This window comes from Saccostrea echinata, unplaced genomic scaffold, assembly GCF_033153115.1.
Source record: "Saccostrea echinata isolate AGI-Se365-2 ecotype Australia unplaced genomic scaffold, CSIRO_AGI_Sech_v1 ptg000016l, whole genome shotgun sequence".
Classification (NCBI taxonomy): Eukaryota; Metazoa; Mollusca; class Bivalvia; order Ostreida; family Ostreidae; genus Saccostrea; species Saccostrea echinata.
The window spans coordinates 5,313,595-5,335,384 of NW_026889765.1; the positions used below are offsets into that span (position 1 = coordinate 5,313,595).

Sequence of the window (21,790 nt, forward strand, 5' to 3'; positions counted from 1 at the left end):
GTCATTAGCAACCATGAAAATCCTGGTGATATTTTTCACTTTATTCAAACTCCTATGTTACATATCTGCACAAAAGACTTGTAAGAAAGTGAATTCTTGTAAATGTAAATTGGATGATGGAAAAGTCATAGACTTGGATCCATTGGCGAAATCAAGCGGACCCGCGTAAGTAAAATTGTGAATTTATTTCTTCGTATAGACTTGAGATTTATGATAGCCAATTATTTTAATCTATTTATCTATTAAACTATGCACAATTCAATTTGATATTTTTTTTTTAATTTTCTCATGCATAAAAAGATATTTTATATTAAATTAATAGTTTATCTTTAATTTGCAAATTCAGAATAGACACTGTATACGATAATTCAGTTTGTTTAAAAAAGTACATAAATGTTAAAAAAGAAAGTCGCTAAATATTAGTGCATGTATTCCTAACTCCTCGTTGTCAAAATGAAATTATTAAGTTTATTTGAAATCCTGATTACAATGTGCAGGCTAACTTTTAATTATCAGCACCTATAGAAATAAGGAGATTGAAGTTGTGTATAAGGATTATTTTTCTTACTACATCAGTCTGTATGTAAGACCTGTAACTCTTTTCAGGAGTGCATAAATGTTCTGCGAAAAAAAACTGCAAATATACATATATTCGGGTGAGTATGCGGTTTTTACTAGCACCAGACGTGCCCTGAGTGTCGCATTTTGTTTTCAGATTTCTCGATGTTCTCGACAGTGGTGGAGTGGATCAATATTCGTGGAATCCTTGCAAACCATTTTCCGAAGGAGGATGTACTAATGCAGCGGTATTGTGGCAACGTTTTTGAATAACATTTAATTTTAGCAATAAACTCTGAGTTTTATTTGCTTCTGTAGCAATTTTTCCAAACTTATTTAATTTGATCAACTTCTCTATACAGTTTTCTTTAAATTATCAATTCATATATCAGAAATATATTGTTTTCAGTTTATCTTTCCATTGTCTGCATTTTAACCTTAATCATATCTTTCAAAATTAATAAATACTTAAATGATTGATCAAGTGGTATTTTATGACTAAAAATGTGCTGTGACGTTTGTTTCGAACAGTCTCAAAGTAACTGAAATTAAAATTGTAAAGTTCATATTAACCTTAAAATTTCCTCTCTAGGTATGTCAGACACATTCAGGCCTCCAATATAACTGTGGCACTCAAGACAGTGCTGTTTTCGGATACGATGATGCGAACAGTGTGTACACTATAACTTACAGTGCAGAAAGCTATGTGAAAAGCAATGACGTCAGGTAATTTGAGGTCATGATGTCCTATTTTCATATAATAGACAGTGGTTTAAGTATCATAAAGATTTCTTAAATATGAAAAAAAAAAATGCCTTCAAATTAACTAAATCAAGTGATTGTTATAAAGTTAATGTTGAAATGAAAGAAATATCTTGCGGTGTAGAAATTAATGTACATGTTAATACAGGAGGATATCATGGATAGAACTCTGCCATTCAGTTACTAGTATCTGAAAGGTGACTAAAAGTTCAGTGAAAGGTGACTTAATGCCAGAGCTCTGTCATTCAGTCATCTTTCCGGACATTTCAGTGACCATTCAGTTTTATAACGGGATATGACTATTGACCTGTGGAAAACTTGATACAGAATTTAAGTTGTTTGCTATCCGCATGTTTTTTTTTTAAATTCAGAGATACATGTACCACAAATTTATATTGCCATGTTTAGTCATGTATTAAAATTATAAAAGTAGATTCTTTTTCTCTCAACTTGGAACTTGGATATGCTTAGCAAGATTATGTAGTGATATCTTAAGCTACAGTGTATAATAAAACCATTACACAATGAACAAAAACAATCAGGAAATCTTTATATATTTCAGAACGACAACCCTCTACCTATACTGTGACCAAGGTCCAGATATGTTCCAGCCAATAGGAGAGGCTGTTCAAGGAACTTATGTACTTATATAATTTATTTTCTTTAAAAGAGATCAAGACATTTTACAGAGACGCAAGAGCATAACTAATTTCTCGCCTTTCTAATCAAGGTTTGTCCATAACTACCAGTCGCCTGCCGTCGTTTACATTTTATATTTCGTCTTCTCAAGATTCATACACGTGCACAGTGGGCCGATTTCATTCCAACGTGCCACATAGCATTTTGGATAAATTAAGGGTTTTTCTTCTCTTGAAATTTGGAATTTGCGTATAAAAAAATCAATACATAGTGAAGATTCAAGTTAATTAAGATCTCGTAGCTCCTGGGGCAAACGTGGGGCTTCAGCAAAATGAAAATTTTAATTGGAAAAATCTTCGTAAAAATTCTAAAGAACAGAAGTTAGGCATATTCATTAAGTAAACAAGCATTCCTCTATAATGTAGATTCAAATTTCTTTGAAACACCCACTAAGGGATTTAGCACCTAGAGATAGGATGGCGTTGAGTACGAAGTTCAAAGCTTGACAAAACATTAATTCATTTTCTCAAGATTAGATTAAGACAATAATAAGAGTCAAATATTTTATTCCGATAGATAGAGAAGACCTTTTTAATAAAGAAGATCAAAAGGACTACAAATGCATTTAATCGCATTGATATCATACCCCCTACCTTTTCCTCTGCGAATGTACTTTCACGTTTGTTGAAGTCATTGCCCCTGGGGCAATTTGCAAGGGAGGGACTACAGAAAGTATGGAAATTATACATAATGAAAAGGAAATCGCTTTTAAGATCTTATCAAGACCAATGAGAAATTGATGAGCGTTATGGATCTTGCACGTCTTGTCATTATACTATGATAGATATTTCAAACCTTGTCTTAACAGGGCCTGGTAAGAGGCCGCGCCATGCGCCATATGCGCATACTGTCGAAAAATGGCGCAATGAAATAATGGTGCGCAGCGCCATGCGGCGCCCCCCGCAAAATGCGGGTATGCATGTTTTGGTGTCAGGTCAGTTCTCTCTAAAACCCTTTCTCTCCTAGGTTATTTTTCTCCAATACCATTTCACGGTAGGTCATTTCATGGCAGGTCATTTCACTCTCCTACCTGGGTCATTTCACTCCCTGCCCGTCTGTGTTCTTGGATTCATGTCTTTTCAAATAAAATTCATAACACTGATGAAAACATTTGCCAGACTTTTGCCTTTTAGAGGGCTTTCTCGTCCATGAAAACCATATTTTGAATGAAAAATTTTAAGAGTAAATAAATTTTATCATAATAATCATTTAACCGGCTCCATATATAATAAAATTGTGTGTTTATAGATTAGCACTTAGATTTACAAGACATTCTAATAAATAAATCAAAATCGGCACTATCAATTAATTATATATATTTGAGAAATTACTTTAATCGGTTTATTTCGAAAAGCTTTAAAAAAAAAAAGATCTGCCGCAAATGTAAATAATTTAATTATTGTTGTTAGAAAAAGGGTTTATTTAATGTAATAACAAAATGGAAATACAAATACTTATTTTTGTTTAAGTTATCACTTTGTAAAACTTTTTTAAACTAGGAAATGAAGACACATAAAAAGAAAAAACTCAAACACAATAGTTTGCTAATTAAAAAGATATAGAAATACATATATTCACATATTAAAAGTGTAAATAACATTCATTTAGTAGCCTCTAGAGTTATACACTTGACTACAATATATTAACTGAAATAAATTGTAGAAGCAGTTAAACGGTTTATCAGTTTTAAAAATTGATTTACACGTGTACTCAGTTTGCCCAAACTAACCTATAAGAAAACACTGTTGTAATTATTTCATCCTAATACTCAGCCCCAGATAAATTAATACTAGAAACCATGGCTATTTAATTGTCAAATGTTATGATAATATCTTTATTTGCATATCGCCAAAAGAATTGATGATCTGTGGAAATATATTAATTTAGTTCGGATGCGTCGCGTTACAATACTGAAGGTATGTCTATAACATGAACGCCATTTAAAGTAGGTGAGACTGTTGAAAAAAAAAATACAAGAACTATTTGAAGCTTTATTTTTGAAAAAAAAAACTCATTGATTATGAATCAAACGCTTCGTATATGAAATAAATGTACTGCATGTATATATCTTTGTGAAAAGTCCTTTATTTTCACATTTGCACCAATTCTGATAAAAATTGAAGCAACATAAAAAAAAGAAAATCACATTACTGATGCATTAACCGCAGAAAAATAATTCACTTTTTAAGTTCAGTCAATTTTCACACGATATTAAAACAAAGCAATCTAGTGTATTTGTGAATACAAATAAACATGTTTACATTATTTAACTCCAGTCGGGATCAGTTTGATTTTGATCGGGAAATGTTTAGAATTCAAAACTAGCAAGTTTCCTTAAATTTTGCAATTTTATGTCTTTTTCTATTTCAAAAAAAATATAACTGCTTAATGTTCCTTTCCAAAATGGATAATCAATAACAATGGATTCTCGATCTTGATAATGAATTAAAGCAATTGAAAATTCACACATAAACATATGCTCACAGCATGTATACATGTATAATTTATTGCCTTCGTATAATGTGTCATAAATCTGATAGACAACAACTTAAAAATTAGCATTTTTACATTACATATTCTTGATAAAAGCAATAAAAAGATAAAGCAAAGAGAACAAAGATTATATATCGGGTACTGTTTTTTTGTTTTGTTTTGTTTTGTTTTGTTTTGTTTTTTTTAAATATTTTTATAATCGATATTGTTAAGTCTTCAAAAATAAATAAATAAATAAATAAAACATAAATAGACTTTAAATTCTATAAAATCTATACTTATAAACTACATAATAAATTTTGCAGATAAACTCCGAAACGCCTGCAACAGAGTTCATACAAATTCATTTTCATGAAACTAACAAAAAACAATCGTTTAAATATTTGATAAAACGTCATTAATGAATTATTCGATCAAAATTCGTTTTAACTAATATAGAGTGAATAAGTTTTGATTATTGATTACAAATTAAGATGTGCAAATCCTTTATATGAATATCTGATCGGAGTCTTGATAGTAGTACTAGTGCATATTCGCCATTAAGAGCATAATGGAAACGAATACGAAGTACAATTTAAATATAGTAATAAACTTGCTAAAATTAGAAGAAGAAAAAAAGTCAATTGATGGATAAATTATTGTTAACATAAAGAAGAAAAGTGCTATATTCTAGGTTTTCACATTTTTTACTAAAGCTTTTAAAAATTAAGTATGCTTTAACCAATACATTTCAGTGGTTTTTCTACATACAATCTTTTGAAATATTAAATACTGGGGGGGGGGGGGTGGAAAGGCTTTTTTACCCCCAAATATGTGCATATCCGATTCTTTAACCTCTTATGGAAATGAAAACAGAGTTCCCAAAGTATGACAGTAATGACATAGTAGTATCAAAATAGAGTCGCACGTAAAAAGAAAACGTCAATGAAATTGATAGTTTTTAAGTTAGTTCCTAAACTAACTGCGGGATTTTGTTTCTTCCTGCTATACGCCTGTAATTAATTGTCAGAAGAAACTTAAGATAATTATATATTATTTGAAATGATCAGTCAGCGGTTATGAAATTCAATTCCCCGGGCTTGCACGGGATTTCATCTGGTTACTGTACTTGTAAAAAGACTTGTATTACTGCGTTCACATTTTATTTGATCAATCATTAAACAAGAGTAATTAAATAAGAATTAATTAACCCACAAATGTTTACAGATTTAAATAATTATTTTTTAAATAATAATTGTATTAGTATAAGTTGGGCTAGTATGAGAATACTAATAGTTTAATAATTCAAATAGAATTTAAAATTGGAAATAAATAATTAAATTACTTTAAAAAATCCTATCACATTTATACATTTATTGTTCAGTTCAGTTCATTTCTTTTATTCCTTGTATCAACAGATACATCAGAGATACAATATTACATGCATGTAATTACATATAGTATATACATAATTGACATGGCTAAAGAAGAGAATATATATAATATATATTACAATATATTCACACAATTTAAAGTGACATTGAGATTAAATGTTTACATATATATATATATATATATATATATATATATATATATATATATATATATATATATATATATATATATATATATATATATATATATATATATATATATATATATATTGTTGTGACATAGTAAATCACTCTTAAAAAATTAATATTATACGTGTAGTTCTAATTTATTTTCCCGTATATGACTTGCTTCTCTTAAAAAATTTCCAAGACCCCTTAATTCCTTTACATTTCGAGCGCTAAATAGTTGTATTAATTTATATACACTACTATTTTGATAATAATATCTTTTAATATATTTCTTTCTTATATTTTCATATGTTGGGCACTGTAAAATAAAGTGAAATTCATCTTCTATTTCATCCTGATTACATAATATGCATTTTCTATCATTTCTACTAGTATTCGTGTATCTACCCCTTTCAATATATAAATTGTGATCAGACATCCTAAATTTTGAAATTATTTCTCGATTTTTAACACTTAAAGGCTTGTTTAGGTAATATTGAAGGCAATGTGTTTCTGTAAGATATTTGTATAAATTAGCTTTGGGCATAATGTTAATTTCTGCTCTTATTTCTTGAATGTAAATATCTTTCATTCTTTGTTCAATAAGTTTAAATGCATATTTTTCATCATAATATGTATGCATCAAGAAGTTTAATCCTAATTTATCTAGTTCTGTTTTAATGTTTACAATCCATTCATCATTTTCCTGTACCATTTCTTCATAACACGTCTTCAGAATACAATTTTCTGTTTTTCTCAGCTTTAACCAATATTTCATAATTTTTATTTTTCTTAAAATATGGCAGGGAAATCTACCTAGTTCAAGATAAAGAAGCTTATTACTAGCATTCTTTTTTAACCCTAAAATTTTTTTACAGAACAGTACATGAACTTTTTCTATATCAATTCCTTTGTTTAAACCCCATACTTCGGAAGCATACGAAAGTATACTATTGACGTAAGTGTCGAAAACGGAGCATTTTGTTTGAGTATTAAAGTAATAATCATAAAGTTTACTTTGAACACTAAAAAGAGCTTTTCTCCCCTGTTCTGCCAGCTTCTGTTGTGCTTTAGTAAATTTACCGTTATAATTTAATAATAATCCAAGATAATTAAACTCATTTACTATTTCTAATTCATTTTTGTCATGGAACCACTTCTCATTTTCTTTTATTTTTCCTCCATTTCTAAAAACCATTATTTTAGTTTTATCTGTATTTACAGTAAGATTCCATTTCTTACAATAATTGTGCAAAGAGTTAAGTATTTCTTGTAAAGCTTCGGGTGTTTCTGCTAATATAACAGTGTCATCAGCATACATAATAAGGAATATATTAATTAGATTAATTTCAATCGATGGACAGTTCTCGCTCAACAAATGCATTTCAAAATCGTTTACATAAAAAGAGTATAATATTGGGGATAAAATTTCACCTTGAAAGAGTCCAACTTGACTTCCAAAATATTCGGAAAGGACACCATCATATTTTACGCACGATTTGATATTTTCGTAAAGAGATTTAATTATCTTCAATAATTTACCCTGTATTCCAAGCTTACATAACTTAGCCCATAATTTGCTCCTATTAACAAAATCAAATGCTTTTTTATAGTCTATGAAACAGCAGTATAATCTCCTACCCTTCTTACGTAGAAACTTATTTACCAATGATTGTAATACAAAAATTGCATCAACAGTCCCATAACCATGTCTAAAGCCAAATTGGGCATCTGTTATGACAGATATATCTTTATCCCACTTCAGTAGTCGTTGATTTAGAATAGAAGTAAAAAGTTTACCCATACAACTAACCAAGGAAATACCCCTATAATTGTTTGTGTCATTAACGTCTCCCTTTTTATATACTGGTACAATTATAGCCTTTGACCAAGATTGTGGGAAAAACCCAGACATAAATATAGCATTAAACATTTTATGTAAAACCGGTATGAGTGTCTCACTACAGTCTATAAATAGTTCATTTAGTATGAAATCCTCACTACAACTCATTTCTTTTTAAATCTTGTATACAATGTCTAATTTCCTCGACAGAAATTTCATAATCCAATTCATCAAATACAGGTTCAATAAAATTATCAATATCTGGGTTATATTGATCTTCCTCCGAGTTTGTATTCTGAGTTAGATTCCTAAAATGGTTATAAAAATTTTCCAACCCTATTTCAGTTGCAGGACATTTGATTTTCCTTTTTGAAAAATGTTTGTAGAATTTTCGTGGATTGGTTTTTCTTAACGATTGTATCATATTACCTTCTTGACATTTATAAGCTCTTTTAAGTTTTCTTTCGAGTGTTTTATAAATTGATTTTACCTGCAATAGTTTGTTTCTGTTTTCCGTTGATTTATTTACATTAAAAATATGCAAAGCGTTTTTATAGTCCAAATATTTCTTTTTACATACATCACTAAACCAAGGTTTATCATCTCTTCTAGATTTATGCTTATTTTGTGAATTTTCACTTGTATATTGCTCCCGTTTTGTTTGACATTTTGGTAAAACAATTTCATTTATAACATTACACAGATTATTAACACAATTGTCTACTTCTTGTTGGTCTTTTAACTGACAATTTACTATGTTAATTAATGTTTCTGCATTATTACTTAGATCATGATTTATACTGTCTTTTTCGTCCTCGTTCCATCTTACATTTTTCCACTCTACTCTAAAGTGATTTGTTGACATGTCGTTAGAAGAATATGTACTTTCATGAAGATTATTGCAATTGATTTTGAAAAATAGAGGCGAATGATCAGATAAAGTATTAAATATTCCAGAAGAAAATTCTAAGATATACTGCATAGTTTCCTGTCGACATATAAGGTAGTCAATTAAACTGACTCCATTGGCACCGTAGAAAGTTATACTTCCCTTAGAATCTCCGGAATGCCTACCATTTACAATTCGGAAACCTGTGGATTTACATAAATTCAAAAACTTTCTACCGTGCTGGTTTATATAACTGTCCTGACTTTTCCTATTAATATTACACATATCTGAAGTATATGATACCAAATGTTGTATTGCATCAGATACATGTTCAGAAAGATTATCATTTACAATAAAGTCTTCCTTTAGCCCACACCTAGCATTTAGATCGCCTGACAAAAATACACATCCAAGTGATGTGTATTTACTAATTAGATCATACATACATTGAAATAAATCTATATCTTCTTTACGATAAAAAACACTACCCTCAGGTGGTATATAACAGAAAAACAGAAAAATTGGTCTATTTTCAATTTTACAATGTGTATGTTGTATAACCAAAATGGTATCTAAAAAATTTTCTTCCACACTTATATATTTATGTATTTCTTGCTTCATAAAAATTACTAATCCTCCTCCTTTACCTTTCTTCCTTGGAAAAATTAAAGACTCATACCCAGATATCTTGATTTCTTCACTGTTGACATCCGTTATCTAACACTCAGTTAAGCATGCTATATCTACACTATTGATAATAGATAAAAAATCACTATCCTTCTGTTTAACTCTAAGTCCCTTTCCAATGTTCCACGATAGCACATTAAGTGTCTCGGGGCCGCGGCTATTAGTTGCGCTGTTGTCTGTGTTCGATCCCGCGACCGCGTGATCCTATTTACTCTGACGGCTTCCAGCTGTAAGCTCGCGTTCAGTCCTTGCCTCCCTCGTAACGTCCATCGGTTGGACTTCCTCGGTGTGTTCTTCCATCCACTGATCATCACTCGGATCATAGAGTACACCGTCAAAAAAAGACGATCGCGTACAAGTTTCACTCGAGATCCATCGTTCCAGAATTTATTCATGATTGGAATAAGAGTGCGTCGCCTTTCAGCCATTGATGCTGGGTACTGCCTGTAGACTCGGAACGGCGTCCCTCTTAGAAATGATGCTCGCTGTAAACAGAGATCAAGATCCTCCTGATATATAAATCTAGCGACCACCGGACGATTTTTTCCTCTGTAGTGCCGTCCAAATCTATGCACATTTGCAAACTGAACATCGTGCTGTATGTTTGATTCATTTGCTAGAAAACATCTAAGCTGTAGTAAATATCTTCATCTCTACCTTCACCTCCCAGGTTTTCAAAAATTAGGTTCATCTTCATTGATCGATACTGAAGATCCACTAATCGCTCTTCCATTTCCTTCTCGTCACGTCTCATTTGATCCAAATTTTTGGACATGTTTTCAATCATGTTTGAGTGCCGCATTGTTTCTTTTTTTTCTTTTGTGGCGTTTTCCATGACCTTTGCATTTAATTCTTTTATATTTGTTATATGTTATTGCAGACCCAGTATTTGTTTCTCCTGATCTTTCATTTGCAACTGAATCTCTTTCGTTAATGTTGCCATATGGCTACTTTCACTATCAAACTTGTCTGACATAAAGTTGACCGATTCTTCAATTTCGTGATTTTTGTTTTCGAGTCTCCCAACTCTGGAATTTAAATTCTTAACAGATCTCTCCATTTCTACTAATTTTGCTTCAATGGTGTCTAATTTTGATAACTTACTTGTTATAATGTCTAGCTTTTTATTGGTTGATTCAGTTTGTTTCTGAAGCACTGCGAATTTAGTTGACACATCGATTAGCTCCGTCAGATTCTGCGATGCTGCTTTTGGGGTGGATGTAGCCATATCATCTGTCATAGTATCTGATTCTGTGGTTCCCGGCTCGCAGGGATCAGTGGTGTTGATTGTCTCTACTGGCGCTCCATACAAAACTTTGTTAACTTCGTTTATAACGCTACTGACCAATGGCGATAAACTGTTCTCACTGCCACTGACGTCTGAACTGTTTGACTTCTTTCTTTTCTTCCTTGAACCTCCCATAATAACAATGCAAAGTGACTAGCATACACTAGTACCATTTATATTGTAAATTCCACACTTTTCAAATGGAACTGGACATCTTAAAACACTGCTAATCATAAGAAATCACGAGCTCATCGAAAACGTGTCTGTCCACCATGATCACGAAAATCATTTCCATAGATAAACCGATAACTTTTATGTTTGGAGTGAAATGACCCGGGTAAGAGAGGGAAATGACCTAGGAGAGAAATGACCTGGGTTGAAATGACCTAGGCGGAACAGACACTGGAGGGAAATGACCCGGATTCCATGTTTTATTACTTTGTAAGTTCCACAAGACCCCCCCCCCCTCCTTGATATTCTGATATTCAACCCCGGGGCTTGTCGGTCATTTTTTTCACAAATTATACTTATTGCACTTATTCATCATGTGTACCATAGGAAAAAATCGTGAAACCCCCCAAATAATCGTTCCACACAAAAATACCACACTATACATTATACGAGAGAAAGGTATGCCACTTCGATTTGTTTACGTTGTACCCCCACTGGTCTTTCTGGGTTTAAAAACATGAATTTATTTTATTTTAACCTAAAATGTCGGTTCACACTGTCTCTACATATATTTCTGTCTTAGTTCATGCTATCGGATTGACTATGCATCTCGTAAGAATCCCACAATTAATCCTTAAACAGCACTGCAGTCATTGCGTTGAAAATTCCTCAAGTAAACGCAACGGAGGTACACTAAGAATGTATCGCTTATACGATAACGTCCGAGAGAGTTTTTGGCCTGACGTAATAATCTCTCTCTTTTTAATTTTCCTAAATTTTGTTGTCAGAGATATATGCATTATCATATAGCATCATACTATCATTTATTTTAGAATGGCCCCAATTTATTTCCCCTCGGCCCCTTAAATTTCAAAATGGCCCCATCATTTTATGAACAGCTAGTGGGGCCATTGACCCCACCTGTTGCTTGACCTTCCCAGGCACTGTGTCTACCATGATTAAAATTGCATTATTTTTTTTAATTACCTGATGCTGTTAAGGCAATTGTAAAGTAAAGTAGACAAAAATCATGAGAAATATTTCCTCGCTAAGAATATGTTTAATATGCGGCGGCTTTAACAACTGTATACTTACTTTGATTTTCAGGCATTGATTTTCAAAGGTAAATACGCATGCCCAAGGACCGCGAGTGCGGGAATTTCTGCAGGTTCCATATTAATAATCATGTAAGTCTATATAGGAATTACTTGTTCGGAAAATTCACGCATAAGTCAAGTAATTTATCATAATCAGTGATCATTAATTCATATTGTGAATTAGTGCGCTGGAAATTTTCAGCGTTTTCTTTGTACACTAGACTCCTAGGAGAATTTTGATAGTAAAAATCTGTACCTTGAAGTATGCAGATTAGATACGTATGTAGGTGTTCAAACTTCCTTTACTCTGAGTTTAAAGAAACAGTTATTTAAACATTCTGATACATGAGTACTGTACGTTAAACAATATTTCTTAATTCCCACAATATAAATAACATGCACATAAACATATATTGCCTAAAATATACAGGAAACAATGCCAAAGTGTGTGCATTCACATAAGAATGTTTTCTGTTATAGATTTTTTAGCCTACTAGTTGTTTATTTGATTGGCGGAGTATTATTTCAAATATTTGTCAAGAAGAATAGTGGTAAAAATGCCATACCTAATTCAAATTTCTGGTTTGGACTTCCGGGACTAATTAAGGTGGGTATTTAAATATTTGTTTCTATATCTGATTTGTAGAGGAAAGTTTGTTCAAAACAATATTATACGTTTATGTACATGTGAATTAGTTAAATCTGATTCGTCGAGAAACAATTGTTAAAAAATATTATATTGCCTTGTAAATGATGAGACCACGCCCTCCAGTGTAAAAGTGCCTAAAAATGTTGATTGCTGTGCTTCAGTTGACAAAGGTTTTCTTGGGGTGAAAATTTTCAATGTTGCTTTCAACTACATGCAATATCTTTATAATGATTATGATTTGGAATTTTTATTGCATCAATAAAATATTATTTCAATGCAATCGTGTTGTAATTTACTCCTTGCTTGGTATGATATGCCCTTCATCAGGCAGATATTTTTTTTTTTTTTTAAATAATGTAATAGTAGTTTAAATGAGTAAAGAAAACCGTTCCTTTCGCTCTAATTGGTGTTTGATGGGTAAAATAAATTAATAATTAAAACATCATTAAAACAAGATGTGTTTGTGAAACACTGATGCCCCCGAATGGCAGCTTATGGCGAAGGTTAAAGTTTCTTCAAATGCAAGTCAAAATCCTGGCCAAAAGATAAAAAATGTTGATACCCAAAGAAAGGTCTTGTCTCGAGGAATACACCTGTGAAATTTGAAATACCAAGATACAACTGTTCAAAAGTTATGGCGAAGGTTAAAGTTTTTTAAATAAAAGTCAAACGTCAAGGTCAAGGTCAAAGTGGTTGGTATCCAAAGGAAGATCTTGTCACAAGGATTACATATGTGAAGTATGAAAGCCCTAGCACCAACCATTCAAAAGTTATTGCCAAGGTTAAAGTTTTTCAAAAGTAGGTCAAACTCCTTGGTCAAGGTCAAAGGGTCAAAGTGGTTGGTATCGAAAGAAGGTCTTGTCACAAGGATTACATATGTGAAGTATGAAAGCCCTAGGTCCAACCATTCAAAAGTTATGGCCAAGGTTAAAGTTTTTCAAAAGTAGGTCAAACTCCTAGGTCAAGGTCAAAGGGTCAAAGTGGTTGATATCCAGAGGAAGGTCTTGTCACAAGGAATACACATGTGAAGTTTGAAACCCTAAGCACCAATTGTTCAAAAGTTATGGCCAAGGTTAAAGTTTTTCAAAAGTAGGTCAAACTCCAAGGTCAAGGTAAAAAGGTCAAAGTTGTTGGTATCCAAAGAAAGGCCTTGTCACAAAGAATACACATGTGAAGTTTGAAACCCCAAGCACCAACTGTTCAGAAGTTATGGCCAAGGTTAAAGTCTCATAAAATTTTGCAAAAGTGGGTCAAACTCCAAGGTCAAGGTCAAAAGGTCAAATATGATGGTACCCAAAGAAAGGTCTTGTCACAAGGAATACACATGTGAAATATGAAAGTCATAGCTCCAACCAATCAAAAGTTATGGGCAAGGTTAAAGTTGACAACAGACAGACAAACAGATAAACAGACAGACAGGACAAAAACAATATACCCCCGGGATCTTTCGATCCGGGGGCATAAAAAAACAGGATTTCCAAAATCGAATTTTAACTTTTGCTTAAAATACACGAAATTTAGAATTCCTCATCAACATGGACTATTTTGTCTTCTTTCTAATATTTAAATGTTAATAAACATATGCTCCTCAAACTCTCTATATGTGTTGAATCTTTATAGACTGAAATTGGTTTTTTTTTTCTAGGATGGTGTATTTCTCATTATTAGAAGAGGAGGGAAGAAAGGATCATACAACAGTATATGAAGCTTGTGGGAAAATAAACACCCTGTTGTAAAAACTGGACTCTGTTTTCAGCCCTCTGAAAATGATGATTAAAATCAAGTTATTATAAGATTATACCCTATTGCTGTTATATATTTAAGAATAAAAAATTCCGTCCTTTGATGATGTGTGCAGATTTTATTATGGTACATCCGTATGAAAGACTATTGCTGATCTCTGATAATTCATTGTAAAAACATATTGCATATATGCATGGGCAATGTCGTAATTATTAACCTATCGTCTTATGAAATAGAAAACATGAAATTTATATACAGCTACATTTGTTTTGGGAAGTAATATGATTCATAGTTACTGGAACATTTATCATTCCTGATAAAATACTAAAAACCTATATAAATAGTTTAGATTAGAATTACTAATGATAGGTTTTTATCATAATAAGCTCATATCAGCAACAATATATAATTTGTATATAAATAACTTACACCTGCCTTATCAAATGTGAGGTTTTATATGACTTATTGAAATCCTGTTCCAATTAGACAAATATATATATTTTATGACTAATTATTATATATTTATGTGACATACTGAAAACCTGTCCCATTCAAACAAATTTATTTAATTTACATTCATATATGTTTATGATTTTTTAAACAGGAAGCTACCCTTAATTTATGACAAGCCTACCTACCTTTATCTGTATTGACGATATCGATGGTCAGTGTTTATTTTTATGAGGTATCACATGTAGATATAGAAATCTTTATGAAGTCAGTGGGGATGAGATAAACCGTCCATTTAGTCTAATATATCGGCAGCCATGAAATATTTAATGGTGATATTAACTCTGTTTAAGTTATCGGGATTTATAGCTGGGCAAGGTGCATGTAAAAAAGTGAATTCTTGTAAATGTAAATTGGATGATGGAAAAGTAATAGACTTGGATCCAGTGGCAAAATCTAATGGACCTGCGTAAGTCATTCTTTTTTTTGCGATGTTTAGAACGTTTTACGATTGATAATATTAGGTTAGCTATGCTATTGTATAGTAGTTTATATCAGTGGCTAAATATGTGAATGGATCTTAAATAGTAAGATTAAGTAGACAATAAATGCACTTTATTCTAAGTTATGATATAATCATAGGATTTGCAAAGGCAAGCCTTCCCTATTTGTTGGGATCAAACTCAATTTTTATGCAATAATGATAATTAATAATAATGATGATAATGATATAAATATTAGATATGTAAATAGAATATATATGAAAAATGTATTAGAAATTGATATCTTTTCCTTTCATACAGCTTTCTTGACGTTATTGACGTTGCGCAGCTTGACCAGTATTCTTGGAATCCATGTAAATCTTTCTCAGAAGGAGCGTGCACCAATGCAGCGGTAACTTAAAATAAAATTATAAGACTGTCCAGTCCGGGGGGGGGGGGGGGGGGTTATGTTGAGGTCTATAAATATTAATTTTATGTTGAGCATTGTAAAATTTGAAATCGCGTTCAGCTGTTTACGAACGTTTAAGTAGGCAAGGGAATTGATTTGGAAGTCGTCGAATGTATGCATAAATCTACTTCGATTCACAAACGTGTAGTCTCACACTTTAAACCATCTGATGTACATATGAAAGTGTCTTAAATCAGCCGTTGAACAGTATATTCATGAGTGTTGTCCCAAAATACCGTATACTGCGCTTATATCTTTAACATAAATTTACGTATCTGATCTAAAAAGTAATGTCACAACTGCTATAAAATCTTTAATAATGGAATGTTATCAGCAAATTGTTACAAAGTAATTCCTCTATCTATTTTGTTTACCTGAAAAATTTCATTCAGTTATATAAAATATTTTTTAAAAAACGTTAGGTTTTGTCTATCGCCGCAAGAATTTTACCGACGAATTTATGACGTTTCTTTTTTTCGGCACTTAATTTTCAGTTCATCCGTATATCTTGATTAACCTCTCAGGTGTTTCTTTTTAATAATCTTAGTGCAATTTTGTTATAAAGCGTCTTGTTTTGAGTTGCTTTATTAAAATCATTTGGACTTTGTCTTGATGATATTTTTAAATTCGTTCCTTTTTGCGAAGATCTTAGTTGCAGATGAACTGAAAAAAGAGTGTCAAAGAGAAACGTCATAACGACGCCAGTACACGCGCCGATAGACGAGAGCCAGCGTTGTGTTTATTTTAAACGTACTGCATAGATCTGAATGAAATTATAAGGCAGAAGTCCAAATATATAAAGGTAGTATATAATTTTTTGTTGATAACTTTCGATTATTAAAGATTTTATAGTAGTTGTGACATTACTTTTAGATCAACCCTCGTATAATTTTGTGAATGTATATTACATAAATACTGCATGCTGTTGAGTAAAACCAAGAACATTTTCACCACAAGGAAAAAAGTTTTCGGGGGGGAGGGGGGAGGTTTAATGTTACCCTCAACTTCATGCAATATTTATTATATTGAATATTTTATACAATACATGTACATGCATGCATATATTGGTGAACCGTCAGCGCATAATTTCTGTGCAGTCAACATTGTTCTGGGAATGTCACCCGTCGTCAAGGAATGTTGACTATTGCTACGTTCTATCACTCTTGAGGGCATGCTTTTATCATTCACATTGTAACAGACTTGTGCACTCCACTATAAGTATAAAATCTTTTAAAATTCATTACATGTACCAACCCATATTTTTTTTTGATCTTCAATTGTTGTGTTATTTATTTTAATATTAAAGTCAGTGTTTTCTCAAATACCTCGGCCAAAAAAAAACGACCTAATGATAGGTTATATTTGTTTACAAGGTCATAATAACGACCATAGAATCTAGAAAATGCTGACTTTGTACGAGGTTGTTGAAATAATTGTAACATCAACTTATTTCTTAGTAGCCTTACTCGTCGAGCGTTCAAACCGATGCAAATAATTTTTTTTATTTCGATAAAACATTTCAGATACTTTCAAGGTCACAGTCGATGTTTTCGAAATAAAATGTAGGAATCAGTATCTGAGTTATATCTATAGAAACGGGAAAATATAGTTACCTGTAAGGTAATAAATTTAGTTGGCATTATACTGTTGTTGTTGTTTTTTTTAAAACATACATATGTAACACATCTTAAATGGAATATCCGAATTCCGAATTAACTAATTTAGTTTATTCATATGTTATAACTAACTTTAATAATGATTCAGATTCGACATTCTATTAAGTAAAGAAAGCTTTGTATATATCTTTGATAAGGTTAACATATTTTTGAAATCATAAATGATCAATTAATTTATACGAGACTACATTGGGTTCAATGTCCAAACGATTTAATATCATTTTTGAAATCACGTTAAATTATTCAAAGATCGATCTAGAGTTTCCGATTTTTCATTTCTTTTTTGTAAAAGCAGTGTTTAATTTACTCTATAGGTATGTCAGACCCACGCTAGCCTACAGTATAACTGCGGTACACAAGACAGTGCTGTATTTGATTATGATACTACTAATCAACTATACACAATAACATACAGCGCAGATACTGTTACAAAGAGCAATGACCTCAGGTAAGATCGGTTGGGATATATATATAGGAAGTCTACTGGTATTTGTTTGGAACCATTGTTTTCTATATGTTCCAATAACACATAATATTCTATAGGGAAATACTGAGAAAAACATGTTTAAGATACTGTATATAAGTAAAGATTATCTTTTTTTCTAATTACATGACTGTATAGATAGTATAAACTTAAGGTAGTACACAACACCCATGAAATCTGTTTTATTGCATATCTTATAAAGTACACCAGAGAAAAGAATAATTTCACTATAAGGTCAATAATTAAGGATTTTTTAAGAAAAATAAAAAGCTGCGACATGTTTTCTCCATATTTTGAAAAAAATTTAGAGACATCCTATATATTGGTCATTCGGGAGCCTACATTTTGGATCGTGTTTATGCCATCCACATGCCATATGACTGTCTGTTATTAAATGCAATGTAACTTTTGATCCATTTATAGTAGAGACCTGATATTTGGACATATCTATAAGGAGTCTCGATTTTTTGTACAAAAAAGGTCAAGGTCATATTAAGAGGACAAAGGTCATATAAAGTGACTTCATCTGATGAATCTTTACACTTTGCATTTGATTTATTTAAAATCGCCGAAATATCTAAAACTGTCTGTTCAAATTTCCTCTTTTTGACATATTTTAATCCAGGTTCCATTTCAATTATTCTATTGATTATTTGTAAAAATAGAATTATACATTTTCTTTGAAGAGGACTTAATGTGTGGCATATTTACATGTAAATTGCAATATCCGGACTATGTATGTTCTTTTTTTTTTTACATCACATTTTACTCAAATATACTGGTATCAAACTATTTTACTAAATTTTAGTACAAAAAAGGTTGCCTTCATAAATAGCATCACACAAGTTTGCAATAGATCAATTGGTTATTTGAAAATAATGCACAATCTCATGTCGGCTGTCTGATTTTACAACCTTTTTGCACTGGGGTCTGATGGGTCATATTTCAAACTATGTGGGTAAAAAATGTATGGTTGTTTTTTGTTTTGTGTTTTGTTTTTTCATATTACATATAAACAGAGATTTTGTATCCTAGAACAAAATATCAAAGTTTGAATAAAATTGAATTTGAGGGAAAAATTGGCCTATCTATTGTGCACTGTCTTAAGCTTAAACGACATGATTTTCAACTTTAAACTAATTAGGTTGGTCTCCTTAAGGTGCAAGTACTTTTCAGCATTCTGTCAATATGAAATTTATTGGTAGTACAGTGCAATATACCTTCTTTACATGTATCTTCTTTTTTCATTTTAAGAACAACAATGTTATATCTAAAGTGTGCTCAAGGCCCGGATGTCTTTACACCTGCTGGAGAAACGACCCAAGGAACTTATGTGCGTATTCAAAAATATATATGTCTACCTATAAAAATTAGCAGTCATCATCATATACAAAATATAAGTACTTCAAAAAGCTAGATTATTAGATGTTGTCTAGCTAGGAAACATCACTAACCGTATTGTAATTGCTTTCAACTTTATTTCATCTGACATAAATTAGACAAGTCATGACCATGAATTAAATTAGATGAGACGAGTAATACCTTCTTTTAAGTTTATAATTTTTACCCATGAATATTAACATTATCAGCTTAGAAAACATCCATTAAAGAATAGACAAAATAATGATATATCTCTTCAAGTATAGCATATATCACAAAAAATATTGTAATAATCTCTATATCATATTTTGTTTTCAATGGGTGCTAGAGGGAGGGTGTAAGTCCTCCAATGTTTATAGCGTACATGTATACATCATTTGCATTTTAGGTATTAACTTTTCAAAGTAAATACGCATGTCCCCGAAAGGAAAGTGGGATATCTGCAGGAACCATATTAATTATAATGTAAGTACAATCATGGTATTATATAGGATTATGGAGATTTTAATAAGAGCAGCTGTGTTAAACACCGTATTTTAAAACTGTTTAATATGGATTTTGTTTCTGATTATTAGATTTCGAATTTTCAATATGACATGCAGTCAATTATAAATTTTTACCAAAACAATATTGATAAAAACAACATTTTGTTTCCATTGAAGTCGCCATATTTGGAACGTGTTTTTCTATTTTAGATTTTTTAGCCTGTTATTTGTTTATTTGATTGGCGGAGTGTTATTCCAAATCTTTATCAAGAAGAATAGTGGCAAGCATGCAATACCTAATTCTAGTTTCTGGTTCGGACTTCCAGGTCTCATTAAGGTATTCTCCAAGATAGATCTTTTTAACAATTATTAATTTATATTTCATTTTTTTAAATACTTCTTTTCGATCATCTTTCTCATGAATCTTTTCGCAAGGCAAGATTTAAGTTTAAGACTTACAATGTCAGGACAGAAGTATATGTGCGCTACAGGCACTTCTTGGAAGCACCGTTACATACGATACCATTCAAAATTCTCAAAATTATTTGAGTATTTATTATTAAATCACAGCATAGACATGAACATTTTTCATTATTAGTAAACTTTCAGGAAACGGACACCCAATTCTCAAGCAAATTTTATATCCCAATATTTAAATTGGAAAAGCATGTATTGTGATATGCATGAATTTCAAAAAAAAAAAAAAAAAAAAAAACAGAGCACATTGATCTCATTTAGAATGAAATGTACAATTCACTTCGCAACTCCCCATATTAATAAGGATAATAAATGAAGAGGTTGGCAGAAATGTGTCTGGTGTCTGATTCTTTGAATTTATATAAGATATTGTTGGGTTCTTCTTCCCCCATTCTTGTTGGTATATCAGCGAGAGGTTTAATTATTACTTCCAGGTTAAGAATCGAACAAAAAAATTAGATTACTGTTAACTTACTTAATCTAGCAGTAATCAGACTTTAGCGCCTTTCGCGCTGATTCTTGGTCGCTAATGTACACACTAATATATGATTATTCAATAGCAAATACGTGTAGAAGTCGTGCTAATTCATGATTACGCTTATCAGTTTATGAGGAAGATTGTGCGCTAATAAATGTGTAATTAAGATTATATCTTCTTTTCTTTACTTTTAAAAAAAATTACTTTTATCGGAGTAAATCAACGATTTTGAAAGAGATTATTAGAATATAATATAATATCTTTGTTTTTATTGAAGGATGGTGTGTTATTTATAGTTCGACGAGGGAAGAAAGGGACATATAACAGTATTTGAAAGAAGAATTATAACTTAGAAAGAAAAATAATTTCTCTATTTTATATAATAAACATACTCAGCGATGGGAATTACAGCACATAGATATAAGGAGTATCTTAGTGTAAAAACATAGACAAAGTAGTTATCAAAATATTTGGATCATGAAAAAATATCATAAAGAACTTGTACCAAAGAAAAGTGAAATGTGTTTTATTCATTTCATTCTTTTTCTTCATAAATACATACCTTCTCCCTCTGTTTCTCAGGTGGAAAGACAGAAATACCAATTTATGTCATATGAACAAATATTCTTTTAAATTTTTCCTTGTGTTCCGTAGTTTACTGAGATTTTGATACTAATCCAACTCAAGCTGTATGAAAGGCAGCTTTGGTTTGATTTCAGTAAAACTTGGTATATGGGAGACTATCTTAAGTGGATAAATAAATCTTAAGATCGGGGTTTTTTTTTTATTTTGATGAAAAGTGTTACCATTGCCAATGTTACTAAATATATAAAAGTTCTGGAAATTTTTATTCAAAATGCTACACCTCCTATGGGTTTGGTCCAACTTCAATAGAACTTAAACATACTATAGTAGACTACACTACGATTAACAATTTTTAAATCAGTCCTTATAAAAGACGTTGTGAAAGTTCAAAAATTAGAAAAATT

General features: G+C 31.3%; 2 protein-coding genes across 2 annotated transcripts; both read left to right on the top strand.

Moving 5' to 3' along the window:
• Nucleotides 1-9: 9 nt before the first annotated feature.
• Nucleotides 10-14,382, top strand: LOC133188845 (uncharacterized). Its single transcript, XM_061324328.1, has 7 exons — nt 10-165; nt 716-806; nt 1,151-1,284; nt 1,883-1,961; nt 12,039-12,118; nt 12,509-12,635; nt 14,323-14,382. The coding sequence occupies exons 1-7, from the start codon at nt 14-16 to the stop codon at nt 14,380-14,382; spliced, it is 723 nt and encodes a 240-aa protein (XP_061180312.1). The 5' UTR covers nt 10-13.
• An 805-nt stretch (nt 14,383-15,187) lies between these two features.
• LOC133188757 (uncharacterized) lies at nt 15,188-21,315 on the top strand. The gene is made up of 7 exons (XM_061324245.1): nt 15,188-15,339; nt 15,674-15,764; nt 17,812-17,945; nt 19,236-19,314; nt 19,750-19,826; nt 20,057-20,183; nt 21,079-21,315. The coding sequence occupies exons 1-7, from the start codon at nt 15,188-15,190 to the stop codon at nt 21,133-21,135; spliced, it is 717 nt and encodes a 238-aa protein (XP_061180229.1). The 3' UTR covers nt 21,136-21,315.
• The last annotated feature ends 475 nt before the right edge of the window (nt 21,316-21,790 follow it).

What these genes read in the sequence shown, in the direction of transcription:
- LOC133188757 (XM_061324245.1), top strand. Translation starts at nt 15,188, where the DNA reads ATGAAATATTTAATGGTGATATTAACTCTGTTTAAGTTATCGGGATTT. An exon ending in AAACGACCCAAGGAACTTAT is followed by an intron (nt 19,315 to 19,749) that starts GTGCGTATTCAA and finishes TTTGCATTTTAG; the next exon opens with GTATTAACTTTTCAAAGTAA. An exon ending in GGAACCATATTAATTATAAT is followed by an intron (nt 19,827 to 20,056) that starts GTAAGTACAATC and finishes TTTCTATTTTAG; the next exon opens with ATTTTTTAGCCTGTTATTTG.
- LOC133188845 (XM_061324328.1), top strand. Translation starts at nt 14, where the DNA reads ATGAAAATCCTGGTGATATTTTTCACTTTATTCAAACTCCTATGTTAC. An exon ending in GAGGATGTACTAATGCAGCG is followed by an intron (nt 807 to 1,150) that starts GTATTGTGGCAA and finishes TTTCCTCTCTAG; the next exon opens with GTATGTCAGACACATTCAGG. An exon ending in GACTTCCGGGACTAATTAAG is followed by an intron (nt 12,636 to 14,322) that starts GTGGGTATTTAA and finishes TTTTTTTTCTAG; the next exon opens with GATGGTGTATTTCTCATTAT.